The 16,992-nt window shown below is 41.8% G+C and overlaps 1 protein-coding gene across 3 annotated transcripts in view; it reads left to right on the top strand.

The window, feature by feature from the left end:
- Positions 1 to 16,992, top strand: part of LRBA (LPS responsive beige-like anchor protein) — a 2,426,603-nt gene that overhangs the window by 333,932 nt on the left and 2,075,679 nt on the right. For all 3 annotated transcript variants that reach the window (XM_085641653.1, XM_085641654.1, XM_085641652.1), the window contains exons 12-15: positions 3,255 to 3,363; positions 7,680 to 7,832; positions 12,783 to 12,951; positions 13,736 to 13,815. In XM_085641653.1, coding sequence (XP_085497779.1) covers positions 3,255 to 3,363; positions 7,680 to 7,832; positions 12,783 to 12,951; positions 13,736 to 13,815 — 511 coding nt within the window. The remainder of the gene's footprint in view (positions 1 to 3,254; positions 3,364 to 7,679; positions 7,833 to 12,782; positions 12,952 to 13,735; positions 13,816 to 16,992) is intronic.

Below are 16,992 nucleotides of genomic sequence, written 5' to 3'. Positions count from 1 at the left end.
GGAGAACCACAGATTACAGGTAAGTAACTATTGTTCTTCTCCTGGGTCGCTATGTCGCTAGCCCAGTCTGCTGCTGTCTGCGGTATTGTGTTGTAGCGGTTCCGCACTACTGTCTGGTTTTCGGCTTCGTCCTCTGTCTGGTATTCCGGGGGGGACTGGCTTTCCTTGGTTTTTGTGTTCTGGTGGACGGATTGGTCCTACCTCCGTCTCGCTCTCTCTTTCTTTCTGCCTGGTTCCACTTTCTTCTTGGGTCAGTGTGTGTGTTTCTGGACCGGCCCCTCCCTTGGGGTGTGTCCTGGCCCTTTCTGGCCTCTGCCTTCAGCTGGCGTCTGGCTTGTCCTGGGTGCACCGTTCCGTGGTGTTGCTTGCTGCTGGCTGTGTATGCCTGTGCGGGCCTGCTTGTTCTAACCCATCGTTGTGGTCTTTGGTCTATTCCCTTGTGCCCTGCCTCTGCTTCCGCTGGGGCTTTGCGCAACTGGGCCTTTCTTTTCTGTCTGCGCTTTGGCGGTGGGGCTGTTCCTGTCTGCTCCACTGCTTGTGGCTGAGGTGTGTTCAGCTTTTTCTGTCGCTGTGTATGTGTTTCTTACGGTGGGCCCTGCCTCCGGTTCTACCTCTTCTTCCTGGAGGTTGCGGTGGTCCTTGTGTTCCTTGGGGCTTTCGGGCGCTGTCTGCCCCTTCGGGCTATTGGACAGTTCTCCCTGGTTGGACTTAGGATATCCTGGCCTTTCCCTTCTTGTCCCTGTGACCTGTCCCCTGCTGGGGCCCTGTGTCTCTCCTGGTGGGGAGGCTCTCTCGCAGGCCCTCCTCCTCCCTTCTGGGTATGGCTAGGGTATCTATTCTACGTTAAGGAATCTGCGGCTAGTAGTCTCTATCAGATGTACAAGTTACTTACCTTCGGTAACGATGTATCTGGTAGAGACGATTCTAGCCGCAGATTCCTTCACAACCCGCCCTTCCTCCCCGTTCTATGAGGACCCTCTGTTTGGGTATTTGCAGTCGCCTCCCTCTGGGTGGCTTGTCGTCTGTGGGTGTCTTCTTCGTTTTCTTCTGCTCTGGCATCCCTCCAGCTGGTTTCTTCCAGAATGGGGGCCTACTTCTGCTCTTTCCCTCTGCTGTTAGATTTTCTGCCCCCACCGGTCTTCTTTGTTGGGGTTTTTTACCTGTCCTTGACCTCCTACTCCTTTCGGGGGTTATGGCCCTCCTTGGCAGTGTGGTCTGCGGGTCGCTTGCCTGCCCTTTGTCCTCCTCCTCCTTTCAGGAGGTAGGGCCATCCTTGGCGGTGTAGTCTGGTGATGGGTTGCTGTTGCTCCTCTGTTCCGGGCTTGTGGCCCTTCCCCTTCTGGTTGTGCTTGCAGACTCTCTCTGTCACGGTGCTTTCACATGCTTGTGCCTCCAGGATGGCTCTCGCCTTGGTTTGCAAGGTGGTTCCAAGGAGTGGTGCTTGCGCTTTGCGCTTTTCTTGCGCTGACTTCGCTGCTCTGGCCTTCTGGTGCTTTACTGCCACCTGCTGCTTTTGCCTTAGCTTGCACGGTTGTTCTTCAGAGTGGTGCTCTATTCTTTTCCTGCTCTGGCCTGCTGTTGTCGCCTTTTTATGCCTTGGTGCCACCTAGTGATGTTTCTTACCTTTTGTTTCGCTCTATTTTTGTTCTCTGGTTTTTTCGCACACTGTTTCCATGCTTTCCTCAGTTTTGTTGTGATGGCTCCGTGTTGTGGCGCGGAAAAGTTCTCCGAAGCAAATTGACGTCAGCGCGCTGGGGTGGTGCTTATGTGACCTCGCTGACATCACGCCCGCGGAGGGCGGAGTTGCGTGGTGCTGGCGCGCAGAGATGCTGGGCAAGAAAGTTTTCCGGGTCCAGTCTCGCGCCTGGGGATAAATATACGTTAAGGAATCTGCGGCTAGAATCGTCTCTATCTGATACATCGTTACCGAAGGTAAGTAACTTGTACTTTCATCCCTGGGGTTCCCAATCCGGACCCACAGGCCACAAGCACGGTATCACTCTCAGGTATTTGTGCATCTTAACCATGCACACATACCTGCCTGTAACTTTCCATGTACTACTGCCACAGGCTCACATACATAACAGCGCTCCGTGCAAAGACATGCACGCAGGCCTCCATGGTCAGCTTCCATGGTCATACATATATAAAACTGCGCACCGTGGAAAGTCATGTGCTCTTTTGGCCCTGCTTCCCTCCTGAGGGAGGTCAAGGGTGAGATAAGAACACAGCAAAGAAGAACTTCAATTGAGTGGGCTGATAGGCCACATTCCATTTGCGTATGTAAACTGGCTTGTCCATGCTACCGATTACTCATTACAAAACCATATGCTGACCACCGTGCTCTTGGAAAGGGCTGTAGTCCTTCAGCACTATGACGGTAGCGCATTGTGCGCTCCTCCTGGTCTAACCAGACTGCAATCCATGATACAGGCCTTGGGTATGGTGCACACGCATGATCTATGTCCGCCCATGACCACAATTTGTTACCAGGGATCCACAGCAGGGGCACCTAGGGCAGGGGTACAAGTACCACGCAAGAGTCTTTTCAGTCCCAACAAACAACTTTTAGCATTCCTTCTTTTTTTGCTTTCAACATTCCTTTTATTTGTTATGTTTTATTGTAATGTGTCAACACATTTTCTTGAATTAAACTGTGAAATAAATGAAATAGCCCAATTAGTACATTTGAACCTATTTATGAAAATTTTTTACTTGGTAGTTGCTTTCTTAAAAATGTATTCTCAAATTTGCAGATGCAGGTCTAATTGTAAAATAAATCCCTATGCAATTCTGCGAATGTGTTATCTGTGATTAGTTTAGTTCCAGAGTTTCTGTCCACTGAAATGATTAAGCTTAATGTAGAGTGAGTATATTTACTAGTGATACCTACGGAGCATATGTACCCTTGATATTCTGTTAATCTTTGTATTTACGTTTGCGGCACAGACTTTTACATTGCCCATGGAAGTTGTACCCGCTGTACAAATGACACGATGTACCAGGAGCCAGTACATCATGCAGTCCAAATGTAATACACGGACATTTTCTTTCTGTTGTCAAGCTAGAGTGTGGTTTGCAGCAATTAATAATGTTTGCCATTGAAAACCCTGATTCATAATGTTCTTGCTGTGCCACACGAAAGAGCTGAATGCAATTTAGTTCACGTGCACTCTAACTCTAATTGCACAGGTATCACTACTCCGTTTGCAGTTGAAAATGTTAACACATTTCAATCACATTACATATTTCAGCTCTACTCTGCTGTCCTTCATAATGGAGCTGCTGAAGAACTCCATCGCTATGCAAGAGCAAATGCTTTCGTCCAAGGGCTTTCTTGTGATAGGATACAGTCTTGAGAAGGTAAGAGGCACCACAGGTCTATACAAAAAAAGGATGTTCTAAATAGATGACTAAAGGAGTCTCTATCTGGAGTCTTTCTGTGGGTGAAATGTGCCTGGGTTGCTCAATGGCTTGTCTTGGACATGCATGTTGTCGTCATTTATGTACACAGTGTACAGTATGATAATAGTTTGGTCATTCTTGACGAAAAGAATAGGCATGTGGGGGTGATAACCTCTATCAAAGTCAGCTAGTGTTGGCAGACCGAATTCGTACCCATGGAAGGTGAAGACTGTTCTGGATCGTTAGGTAAGTAGAAGACTCAGCCCAATATGTTGTGTAAAGGTTTTCATTAAATAATAATAAAATGCACTAACCTGCAATGCGCTAATGATGTATCTCGATAAAGCAGGGTTATCCAACATAGGTCCACAATAATTGAAGTTATAGCGGATATTCTGGCTAACTACTGATTATGTAAATAATTACCAGGCTCATTGGATGTGTGTATGAATGTCGTTCTTGTGTGCCTTCGTTGAACAACACTGCCCTGAAACATTACCATATCCCAAAAAGACCTTGATCATGAGTAGCTAGCAGGGACATCTCTGGCTGCTCAGAGGAAGGGGTCTAGACCCCTTCAGGACAACATCCATCCAATTCTGAATTCCCCCTCTCATTTGCTTAGTAAGGATGGCTTCGATAATCAATATTTTTCAAACAAATCAAAGCAAGTTGCAGCCCATTGTTTTTATATAACAGAATAGGACATTGTTGTCATTCATTGAATTCTATGAAATGCTGAGACTGCAGAACACCCAACAACTTGTTAAGAAAGTATGCTTTGTAACTCTGTTTACTCTTAAACATGCATTTGGCTGAAGTAGCATCATTTTATGATTTCACCTGCCGACAGCACATGTGCTATCGCTGCGAGGGGTATTGTTTACTACAAAGGGCTTGGACCCCTCCCATTGCTTCGCTTCATTAGTTGGCTTGATTGCCACATGTTTTTGCTGCCTTCTATTTGCCCAGGGCTTGCTGGTGTCCCTTCCCATTCTTTCGTTTTGGAGCATGGACCAAGTACTGATTGATTTTAGTTTGATTAGTGTCCTTTGGCCGCTCACAATTTGATTCAGGTACTATTTCCATTGGTCGTGTTGCTTTTTTCCCTGTTCCTGTGCAACATTGCTAGAAACTCGTAGGCAAGAGCTATTGGCTTTGACAATGCTTGTTGTCGATTGCGATTTCTGACTGAGCCCCTCAGCAACACTATAAATGCAGGAGCTGTCTTATTTACTGAACCAGCATATCCACAGTTGAATGGCATATCTGAATCGGGGCTCTGTTGGTTGAAATGTGGTAAAAAACTGTTTTAGATGCAAGTGTGAACCCTTTTAAACATGGTATGCTTTATCTCTTGAAACTTTTTTCTACAATACTGGATGTGTCTGTCGCTAAAGGCATGGTGCACTTTTTTGTATAACACCAACACAGCTGTTTTTTTCTGCTATTATACTGTTGTATGATGACAAGTGAATGTTTCCTCAATGACTGGAAACGTCCTATTAAAAAATAACGATGGTGATCGCCCTAATGTTTATCGGACGCTTCTAAATTTGAAGGAACTAATCCTTACTTGTGATCTTTGCGCTTCGTCTCTAATGTTACCTCTGAATTAATAAATTGTTGAATTTCTTCCTCTTCTGGGGGAGCCTGTATCCTTTTTAAATACACTTTTCAGATTTGAATCCCAGTGATTTAAGGTTTCTTAGAGGACCTTAGAAATGATTTTCCACCGATGGGAGATCTTGAACACTATGGTAATTAAGCATAGACCTCATTATATTATTTGAGCATATGCACAAGATAGATCTCCAGTGTTTGAACTTGTAAAGTTATCTTCGTGGTGGCTATTACATTAGCTTAAAAGGTTGAGTGAGCTTCAAGTTCTTTGCACTGAGGAACCCTGAATTCTTTACCATGTAATTTGGTCTCCCTGAGGGTTTATACTTCTTTCCTTCTTTAGGCCCACGTCCACACAATTTCCTTTTTAACATTTTTTGCAAATACATCCTCCCATAAAGAGCCTCACCCTCCTTAGATAGGAAAAGGACTCTGCTTCGTTCTAAATAATAATGCAAAGACATAAATACGGATAGGCTGCCCTTTCTAATTATGAACATATTCCCACAGATATGACTTATTCATAGTTTGGCATGATGTACTTTAGACAGCTTCCTGACTTTTGTCATATGAAAATACATTGCAGCCATTTTGAAGCGATATCCATATTTTCCATTTCTCCAAAATCTTCATTCTCTGTATCAAAATCTGTACATGTTGACACCCTTTCTCCATTTTGGTAGCTTCAGTATCCAAATCAACCACATAAGAGCTATTTCTTCTTGCATGAAGCATCTAGCTGTAAGGATTACTAGCCAGTGATGTGCCAGGATGAGATCTGTGTGCAGGAAGAAATGTTTTTGCACAATGTTTTTTCAAAATCATTTATTACAAAGTTTGCCATTCGCTACAGATATTTCACACATAAAAAAAGTTTTTGTGTTAAATGTAAATTACAAATGTTATTTTAAAGAATAACCTATCTTTCTAGATCTGTTGAGCTGCTGTCTAAAGTATACAGATGGTCATCATTATCCTGGTGTATATTACCACAAGATTGTTATTGTTCATTTTCCAAAATCCAAACAAAAATTCTTTGCTAAAGCCCCATCATGAGGTTGACATATACATGACGCCATCGTTATTCCACGGATTTTTAAAATAATATCCATGGAATATAAAATAATTATCTACTACAATGTAGTGCATACATTCCTTCACCGTTCGGTTATGGAAGAATAATGATGCTTGTATTTTCAAAAAGAAATAGTTTGCAGCTATAAGACGAGAAGCATGTTTTGTACTCTTGTGCAATACTGGAACGTGTAGTGTAACAGTGCAATAGTTCTATTGCAGTGTTAGATGATTGTAATCTATTGAGGAATTCCATAGAATCTTACATCGGAGGCAAGTTCTGCCACACTAGGGAATACAAATATGTTGACATAAGTTTACCTAGACATATACGCACTCTCTATATGGATGTTGGTCTATTTGTTCACTCTTGTAGCGTACCCATTTTCGCGAAAAATGATGTATGTATACTTCTATTCTTAAATGCCAATAAAATGTATTTTCAAAAAAAAAAAAAATGTTGACATAAGTTTATAGGTGCTATGTTACACATCCTTTACTAGCGACTATAAGATGACCTGGTGGCTTAGTCATGGATTTAAGAATCTTGGGTAGTAAATAGAAGATTGGCACAACTGGAAACTTTACCCTTAGACATTCAAAATCCTCCTGTTATAGAATATTCAAATCACACCATTTCAAAAGAAGCTTGCAATATGTCGGCATAATGATTATATGATTGGGGCCCCTTACTTACTAGGTTAGGCTAAACTTGGAATATTGTAAATGAATATCAAAGAAAATCCAATAATCATCAGGGTTACTCTCTTGTGAACATTGTTCTCCATCCTAAGTTTTCTTTCTGAAGTTGCTACTGTGCCACATGCCACCTGTATTCAAGGATCAGGATAGTGGGGCTGGTTTTGTCCTCCTTTTTCTTTTAAAATATATTGCACTGTGATGTTTTCAGGGAAATATACTTATATTTTTATTGTGACAGATTGAGATAAATGGATTTTTTAAATTACAGAAATTCTAGCAAATTATTGGACTCCTTTCTTATTTACGTTATTTTGAAGTCTATAAACGGGTATATTAAAAACGTACTCTGAGATTCCTCAACAAAGGAGTGGAGACGAATCCACCCATGCATAAATTTGGACCGAATACCCATGATTGTGAATATGTTTAAGACTACCTTGTGTCTGTGTCTTGATTCTGCTGTGAAATGCATCATTAAAAGAATACTTGTGGGAAATGAAAAATTTTAAATGCATGCAATAGTATATTTTCTCACTGTTCATTTTTCACCATATTGTTAAGGTATATGGAATTTAGTAACTAAATGCATGAATCCTCCCTTAAAGTGTGAATCAAAAAAACTATACCTACTGTTAACTTTCAGGTGTGATTAATGTGATTGTGTTTTGGTAATGAAATGTCCTTTTCTTCGTTTTTATTTTACCTTGATTACAGTGTTGGGTTTATGATTTCAAGAATTATACTTATCCTAGTATGAGAACATTATCAGAAATGTATTCTGGCCCAAAAAAATAAAGTTTTGATCTTTCTGTTAAAAGCCTGCGCCTTCAAATCTGTGTGCTTGAACTGCTTTCTAAGGCAACTTTTCCTTGCAGTCTTCCAAAGCTCACGTTACAAGAAGTGTGCTCGAGCTGTGCTTGATGTTTGCAAAGTATCTGAGCGTTTTGCACAATGGAGTGCCCCTGCTGAAGCAGCTCTGTGATCACATTCTGCTCAACCCGGCCATATGGATTCATACCCCAGCGAAGGTAAAACTGTCATTTAGTCTTTACGTTGCGTAGCCGTGGGTGCATGTCTTTCCCCTACTTTTTCTGCTATGGGAATAGGGCATCTCTGAACCTAAAACTGTATCTGTTATGTTTTTTTTTCTGGCTAGGAAGGCCACTTTTGCAGTTCTTTAGTGAGGTGCATCTTAAGTGGCTGCTTTCTGACCCGGATGGGCTATCGTGACCCAACCATGAAAGTTCAATGGCCACAGTGTAGTTGTGGCCTCATGCAATGTGAGGCTGGTTTTGGTGTCCAGTCCGTTCCTGTTTCTGGGTCTGTTGTTGTATTGTGAATTGTTATGAGACAAATTGACAGATATTACGACTAACCATGCATCACTGTTAAAGATTTCTGTTTTTTGTTTTAGCCTCTTGATTGGAAGGCATCCTAGAAGCTGATAAAATTGATTGCACCCTGCAATAAATTAATTTAGTACGAGTTTAGAAAAAGGGGTGGCATCTAGGCTGTTGTCAGGTGAACGAGGCTCCAGTAAAGGCATTCACAATGAAACACTACCTATAAAGGCACACGGCATATCCTGTAGATGTGTGTGCCAGGGGCCATTCAATTTCCGGCCCACAGGGCGCTAAACTAGTGGGTGTGACATAAGATTAGACCATAAGAGGCTGAGGAGTAAATAAACTGTAGATTTATAACCCGAAGAACAAGTAGTTGATGAAACAGGTTCTCCACAGCGGTAATGTTGTCTATAAGCTTAAGGTATTTCAGAATGGCACAAAGCAAAGACACAGGAGCGGTAATGCAAAGTAAAGGAGGGTAACACAGTTATTTATTCTTTTCTTCCTACTGCTAGGCATGAGAGGAGCAGACCACATCTTCCTGCAATTCAGCAGGCCTCAAAGACCGTCGTTTTGCATTGATTCGTGCTCTGGTGTTGCTCAACCAAACCTCACTGGTTTTCTGCAGCCAAGGCTTACTATTTTTAAGTTTTCATTGAAATGGAAACGTGACGTTATGTTGTAAAGCGAGGCATGCTGGCAGTAGCTCATAAAAGGTAGTTTGAATTTACAGGAACAATTCTGCTCCGACGTTAAAATAACAGAGTGGACTTTTACAAGACGTTAACACTTGGTTTAGGGCAGACACAGCCGCTTTAAACTTGCTATTAAAATTTAAAAGCCCAGTAGTCAATTTTGGAAAGTTTTAGTCTCAAAGTGTGACTTTTTTAAATCCTCAAATCTCAAAGATATCTTTATTCACTATCCCCTAATTTAAGAAAGGAATTCTGTCAATTTTACACCTATGCAAAGAAATTTGTAGCTCAATAGTAGTTTGGTTGTAGAAGAGTTCATACGAATTGTGAAAGGAACGAAGGCAGTGGCGGTTGTGTGCTAGGATGCACATTAAAGCTGTTAATTGTTCCCTCGCAGTTCTAGAGTGCCTAAGGTTTAGTTTACCTCAGAGAAGCACTATCTGCTAGCAGTTTGTAAGGAGAGATAAGGCATAAAGACATCAGTATTGGATTTCACAGAACTTGCCTCATGCGTTAGACTAGTGCCTCATGCGTCCTGGATTCAGACGATTAATTTGCTTGGTGGCTTCTCGTTGTATCATGCATGACTGAAGACTCTTACAAGGGTAGTCTGAAACCTTCAGACTCAGTACTCTTGGTAGATTGCATCCACTTTAAGTATCTATCATCGTATGTTCTCTGATGGCACCGTGGCACAACACATAAATGTGTTTTCTTTTCTGATGACGAATCTTGATGATTCTCTCATAGTGGGTTACCTATTACAAGTGTTGGCAATACTGGTAGATCTGGCTAATATACTCAGTGAGTCACTCTGCTCATACATTCACTCACGGAATCATTCTTTCATTCATTTTCTTAGCCATCTGTTGTAAAACACACGCATAAAATCTAAAAGGTTCCCAAATAACTTGACTAATAAAAGTTGGAGAAAAGAAAAAACTGTTGCAACCTAAACGTGGCAGGCATGTGCTTCCAATAAAAAAAGATGTAACATTGTCAGCAGTTTTACAGTGGTAATGTACTTAGTGTATCACTCTTTGAAATTTCCAACCTAGCTGCCACGTTTAGAAGCAAAGTGTTAGCCTTCTTGGTGCGATAATACAACGATACACTATGCACAATAGCATTCCAAGATGACCCCTCAATAAACATAGCATGCGGCTGCCATCCCCGAATGACATTGTTTATGGTGTTTCTTGGTTACACCAATCCAAGATGGTCTACAATGTTTCCAAATGTGACAGCTATCTTGGAATTGTAAAACAAAGGTACTCTATGGACAGTGTCATATCACAATAGCTGTCTGGTTTCTAAACAGTTGTCTTGCGGCATAGGGCACACTTAAATTTAAATGAGCATCAGCAGATAGCCTAGCAGCACTGTCTGAGAAGCCGCAGTGTGCTCAAATACATTAATAAGGAAAGAAATGAAAGTGGTACTACAAAGACAAAAATGGAAAATAAGACAGGACTTCCAGACTGATCACTGGAGTGCACTGCTTTTCGGGCGGGTGTGCATGTGATTAATTGCCACCACTCTCAGAGCAATATAGCCAGGACCACTGGAATTAGGTGATTTTGCGTCTGCGTGTAGTTTTGCATAATTATATATTTGCCGCATTTACCACATAATCCATCACCTGCTGCATAATCCGCAGATTTTAACAACAAAACCATTTTGTTTCCAGCTCAAACAGTTCAAAAGTTACTATAAACGCACCGGCATGTGTTTCTGTGCAGTGGAATGCCTTTTGCAAAGGTTGACTGGTCACCTTTCTTTTGCTTATAGGTATAGTTAAGTATTAAACTGATACTAATAATGTGCACCCAATGCCCATACAGTGTTAAGTGTAAAAAGTACAAAATAATTAAGTAGCATTAATATAAAATGTGCTGCAATATGCCGCATAATTGGCATTTTTTGGGGATTATAATTTACTCAACCCTGCCGCGTAATTGCTCCCTCTCTTGCCGCATAATTCCAGCGACCCAGAATATAGCCAATGGCTTAAATGGACAGATCCATTGCCCAAGCAGTATGCAAATGACACTTTAGCAGACCAATGGCAGAAGTAGTCTGATTCAAAGACCCATCATTTCCTGTGCGCATTTGTATGTATATGTGTATGTATTTTTGTATTATTCGTTTTTTAATTTTTTATTTCAGGGGTCTGGCAGGCACCTAAATCTCCAAGGCCTTTCTAAGAGTTTTTAATAATGTTTAATATCAATGTGCAGATCACTAGAGTTTGTCGTAGTGGGTATACAACTCCAAAATACCTTCCTTCTAAGTTAATCTGTGGGAGTCCATGTAACAAAATAACTATTTACGGGATTTAACATGGTGTAATACCAATTTACAATTAAAGGCCTACATAAAGAACACATTTCACCTGTGGCATCTGACATAACCTTTCCCAGTGAACCGTTCAGGCTCATAAAGTTCAAAATTAGCTTGTCATCATAACCATCTAAGACTGCTACATTGAGCTCAAGCGTTGTCACAAGGCAACCATCAGACATACAGCCTCAAAATTATAAATATGTGGATAATCACAGTTTGCAAAAGAAGACCCAACCCCTCTTTCTGGCACCTTACCATTCTAGCAGTGTAACTCTTCTACCCCAGGATATGTCAGAGTGGATAATCACACCAACATACTTGCCTACTGTGGTAATCTGGGAAATTCCAGGTAACAAAATACTTGTTTACATTCTTTAAACCTGTATAATAACAACGTTCCTAAAGGTCTATGAGCTCTAAAATGCGTTTCACAATAAATAAGGCCTACTGCCTATCGTTCCTTTTTATGATTAACAGATCAAACATACTTTCCCAGTGAACCAGTCAGGCCTCGATCATTGACGTTTCACCTAAACCAATGCAGCCTTCCTGTATTGAGCATAGACTTTCACATAAGGCATCTCTAATGCAAACATAGTCATAAAAATACAAATATATACAACATTATGCTTGGCAAAACAATATACAACCTGTTCTAAGATGAGTAACAAGGATTATCATGGTGCAAATCTTCTATCCCTGAGATCTGCCAGAGGGGGTAACAGCAGCAAAAGCATTGCCCGTAATGGTAATCAGTGAACATCCATGTCACACAATACCTGCCTACGGTCTTTAGCAGAGTGGAATAACAATCCACCAATAAAAGCCTTTAAAACATGCTTTTCACAATAAATATGTCATGCCTAGCTATTGTGTTGTAATTTCAAAAGTAAAAAGATCAGACCTATAGCCTTGATTGTTGGCATGATGCCGTAAGCAAGTCAGTTCGGTTGTATCGAGCATAAACTTTGCCTCAGGGAAAAAAGTGCAACACGGACACTCTTTTCGCAGAAGAATTTCTGCCCAATCATATGTTGTACTCAAGGCAATCAATAAGGGGGCAAAACTCTCCCTTCAGTAACTGTTCTTAAAGCTCTTTTTTTCTGTTGGTCACATAGGCACTAGTTACTCCTGTGCTATCAAAACGGATCTTTTGGTTTGTTTTTGGGGGTCTTTATGGAGAGAGTAAGACTGAATGCTCCTGTGGATAGGTAGCCTGATTTAGAGTTTGGCTGTTACTCCACCACAAATGTGACAAATATCCAGGTATCCTTATCATAAGTGCATTATATCCTGTGGTACTTGTAATAGAGCTGACGGGATATCCGTCACGTTTCTGATAGAGTACCCATCCTCCAAACTCTAAATCAGGCCGTTAGTTGCTCACTTTGACCAGCAATAGGACTGTATCAACAAGATGCCATCGCTCTTTCTTAAGATAGGAACATGTCCTCTGCCCCGAAAACACACAGTCTGCCAAGCAGAGAAAACAGACAAAGCTGTGCTGCCCCACCTGAAAAGGCAGCTCTTGTGTGTGTTCCCGACTAAAGGTGTCGTGCATTTTTCACTTTTGTCCCTTTTGGCGCTGCAGGTTCAGTTGAGTCTCTACACTTATTTGTCTACGGACTTCATTGGCACAGTCAACATATACAACGCCATCCGAAGGGTCGGGACCGTGCTGCTGGTCATGCACACGCTGAAGTTCTACTACTGGACAGTGAATCCTCAGGACCGCAGTGGGATCACACCAAAAGGTTTAGGTACGTTTAGATGGTCTTGCCACATCACCTTCGACGTTTGTGTAATAAGATTCTGAAATCTAGACAATACTCCCCAGGCAAGAAGAAAGGTCAACCATATGAACCAATACAACAGTTTCTGCCAACACAGAAAAATACCCGTGTAGCAGGTGGAGAGGGTGCGGTGCGGGGGACAAGGGGGCCAGCAGGAAGCATGCGGGGGGATAATGATACAAATGTTTTTAAAAAACCACTTACCTGGTGCTGCCGGCAGCCTTGCACTCCTCTGGTGCAGTTCCTGGTCAGCATTAAGACTCCCATCCAATCCCCGTGCTGCTATCAAGCATGAGAGCAGCGTGGGGATTGGCCTGAGCATGCTGCAAAGACGCTTGCTCAGGCACAGGAAGTCTGTGCTGTACAGCTGGTTTGTAGAAACGTAAGTGCGCATGTCAGTTTTGCCAATACAAATCATTTTACGAGCCAATGTAGCATCTCTGGACTCGTATTTTATGTTTTTGTAAGGAATGGGTTTAAAGGCTGGCTTGAGAGCAGTATTTGATTATCCTCAAATTACTTGCAGCCCTTGCGCAGCATGGCTGACCACTGCCTTTCATGATCCCGTTACAGCTTTTCTTGGGTTTTGTAGATAGCAGGCCTTAAAAAGAAAATATTTTATGATTGAAGGGGCACATTTAATTGTTTGCGTGCTTTCGTGTTTCATTCAGTGGAACTTTTAACTCATTTATTCATTATCTGTTTGACATTTGCAGTAATTTAGTTCCATTTCTTTTCTTTTTATGTGAAGACGGCCCTCGACCAGATCAGAAGGAAATGTTCACGCTGCGAGCATTCTTACTGATGTTTATCAAGCAGCTGGTGATGAAGGTGAGTCAGAAGCTGGCAGAAAAGACATGCGCACGAAACGGGTCTGCTTGTTGTCTAGGCGTGTGCCAAGTTTTGTTTACAGGAGCCAAGATCTGCCATGTTTCAGGTTTTTGACCTTCACATAGTTTGCAGAAGTTTACAATTTTCTTTCAGTTATGCCCAGCATAGTTTTTCGTCTTGAGTGTTAGTTGGCGCTGAAACTCGAGGCACCTTTTTCTCACGAGCACTCTGAATCTTAATCGGCTTTTTCTCGAGGGTGATTAAACCCGTGGGAGGGAATAGTACATCACATTACACTCCTAAACCGGGGCTTGTGATATTAAAGCATCGCAAAATCCATCCAGAGTTTCACGGGAAAGCCACACTCTCGTTGAACTTGAAGACTTGTACATGTTTTTGATCGTTTTTGTGAGAACTGCAGGACGCCGTAATGAAAAAAAAAATACCTCACGCCTTGTCTTGTTTACACCTAAATCTGTTTTGTGTCATTTTTGTTTTCCATGAACGTGCACCTCTAGCCAGGTTTCTCCTTAGGAGAATTCTGGCTGCCATAAAAAACATACAGTGTGCCTTTACACGGCTGCACTATTTTTCTATGTGCCGTTTTAATCAAAAACATGAATGAAAATATTTGCTTATGCCGCTCCGAGTCGGACTGCATACCAGGATCACAGACGGCCATCTTGGCAACGCTGGAATCTCGCGTGTTTTTCAATTCCTGTACACACTGCAGTGAAGTTCAGTGTTTGTGCTAGTGTCTGGGCAGTGTTTTCATTGGCATAAATAGCCTTGGTTGATTTAAGTGTTCTCCTTTTTAAGAACGTGCGACAAAAACAAAGTTGTTCTGCTACGGTTGCTTTTGTCATGTTATACCTCGCTATTAAGACCCATTCTTTCCACGAGGGACATAGATCCATAGTGCCCTTGTGTTTTTTTGCATCTTGGTTCACCAACATAGATTTCATGATTTACGAAGAAGAGAACAGTAAACAAGTCATAGCCTTTGTCTTTGATATTTCACACACAAAATAATGTTTTTTTATTGCAGACACTGCTCAGTACTTTATAGGTCTGTGTAAACGCCAACTGTTAAGTTTGATGTGTTGCTGTGTCCTTTTCAACCTACTTTTTCTGAATTATATCATACATAATTTTGTAAATTACATCTGTAGGAAGCAGTTTCTCTATACAGTGTACTAAAGCGAAGTACATTGTGCAGAGAGTCCAGTGGGTCCCCAATTGGTTTACAGAGGCAAACGTAGATAATACTAAAGCTCTCTTTTGTGGTAGTGTGGGATAGCAGTTAGGCATATCAGATTGTAGTGCTAAGCATTTGTTGTACTCACAGAGGCAATAAATGAGAAATCCAAGACCAATTTAGAAAAGCAAGCATTGGCAAATGCATTAGGTTTTGCCTGTGTGATTAATAATAAGCTCTTTTTTGTTGTAAGTTGTAGCTGGCTGAGTAGTTGCCCAATATAAGTTACAGAAAGTCTGTTAAAGTGTTATGACTTGTTTTGTTTATGTACAAAAAGCCAATATATTGTGCTGTTACTAGTGATATAGTGCGGGTAAGTAATAGCAAAATTCAGAAAAATGAAAGAGGGAAATAGAATTAATTGATGTAATAGCAATATTGTGTGTTTAGAGGAGTTCTGACTACTTTTGGGCCTCGTACCACTGCACCTACTGCACCATTCAAATCATGCCCCTAGTGCCTGCAAGATAAACTGTGTTTGTGACTGCCTGTTTAGTAGTAAAATATAGCAATATTTGGTGTTTAGAGGAGTTCTGACAACTTTTGGCCCCAGATGCAGCATTCAAATCATGTCCATATTGCGCCTGTAAGGTAACTGCACTTGAGACTGCCTGTTTAGGTGTCTGTGTGTGTGTGTGTAGGTGGGTGTAGGTGTGTGTGTGTGTGTGTGTGTGTGTGTATAGAAAGGTTCCTAGAGCTTTGGGCCCCGGTGTCACTGCACCTGCTACACCATTGAACTCATTACCCTAGTGCCTGCAAGGTAACTGCACTTGTGACTGCTTATTTAGTAGTTAAATATAGCAATATTTGGTGTTTAGAGGAGTTCTGACAACTTTTGGCCCGATGCCGCAGCACCATTAAAATCATGGCCTTAGTGCCTGCTAGATAACTGCACTTGTGACTGCCTGTTTAGTAGTAACATTTAGCAATGCTCTTCATTTAGTGGGGTCCCTAGAGCTTTTTGGCCCAGTGCCACTGCACCTGCTGCACAATTCAAATCATGACCCTGTTGTCTTCAAGGTTACTGCACTTGTGACTGCCTGTTAAGTAGTAAAGTATAGCAGTATTAGTTGTTTAGTTGGGTGCCTAGAGCTTTTTGTCCGGGTGCTACTGCGCCTGCTGCCCCATTCATATTGTTGCCCTATTGCCTGCCAGATAAAACGCACTTGTGACGGTCTTGTTTAGTAGTAAAATATAGTAATATTCTGGCTTTAGTGAGGTCCCTAAAGCTTTTGGCCCCAGAGCCACTGCTCCTGCAGCACCATTCAGTCCCATTTAACTGTAAGGTAACTGCAATTGTGACTGCCTGTTTAGTAGTGAAATATAGCAATATTATGTGTTTAGAGGAGTTATGACAACATTTGGACTTGATGCTGGCGCACCTGCTGCACCATTCAAATCATGCCCCTGTTGTCTGCAAGATAACTGCACCTGTGGTTGCCTGTTTAGGAATAAAATATAGCAATTTTAGTGGGGTGCCTGGAGCTTTTTGTCCTGGTGCCACTGTACCTGCTGCACTATTGAAATCATGACCCTAGTGCTTGCTAGATAACTGCACTTATGACTGCCTATTTATTTTAAATATAGCAATATTAGGTGTTCAGAGGAGTTCTGAAAACTTTTGGGCCTGGTACCATTGCGCCTGCTGCACCATTCAAATTATGCCCCTAGTGCCTGCAAGATAACTGCACTTGTGACTGCCTGTTTAGTAGTAAAATATAGCAATTTTAGGTGTTTAGTGGGGTGCCTAGAGCTTTTGGTCCTGGTAATACTGCAGCAGCTGCAACATTGAAATCATGACCCTGTTGTCCTCAAGGTAACTGCACTTGTGACTGCCTGTTTAGTTTTAAATTTGAGCAATAATCTGGGTTTGGTGCGGTTCCTGGAGCTTTTGGCCCCTGTGCCACTGCACAATTCAA

The sequence above is a fragment of the Triturus cristatus genome, chromosome 2_2, assembly GCF_964204655.1.
Source record: "Triturus cristatus chromosome 2_2, aTriCri1.1, whole genome shotgun sequence".
NCBI classification, from domain to species: Eukaryota; Metazoa; Chordata; class Amphibia; order Caudata; family Salamandridae; genus Triturus; species Triturus cristatus.
This window is presented reverse-complemented; position numbering and strand designations above follow the sequence as displayed.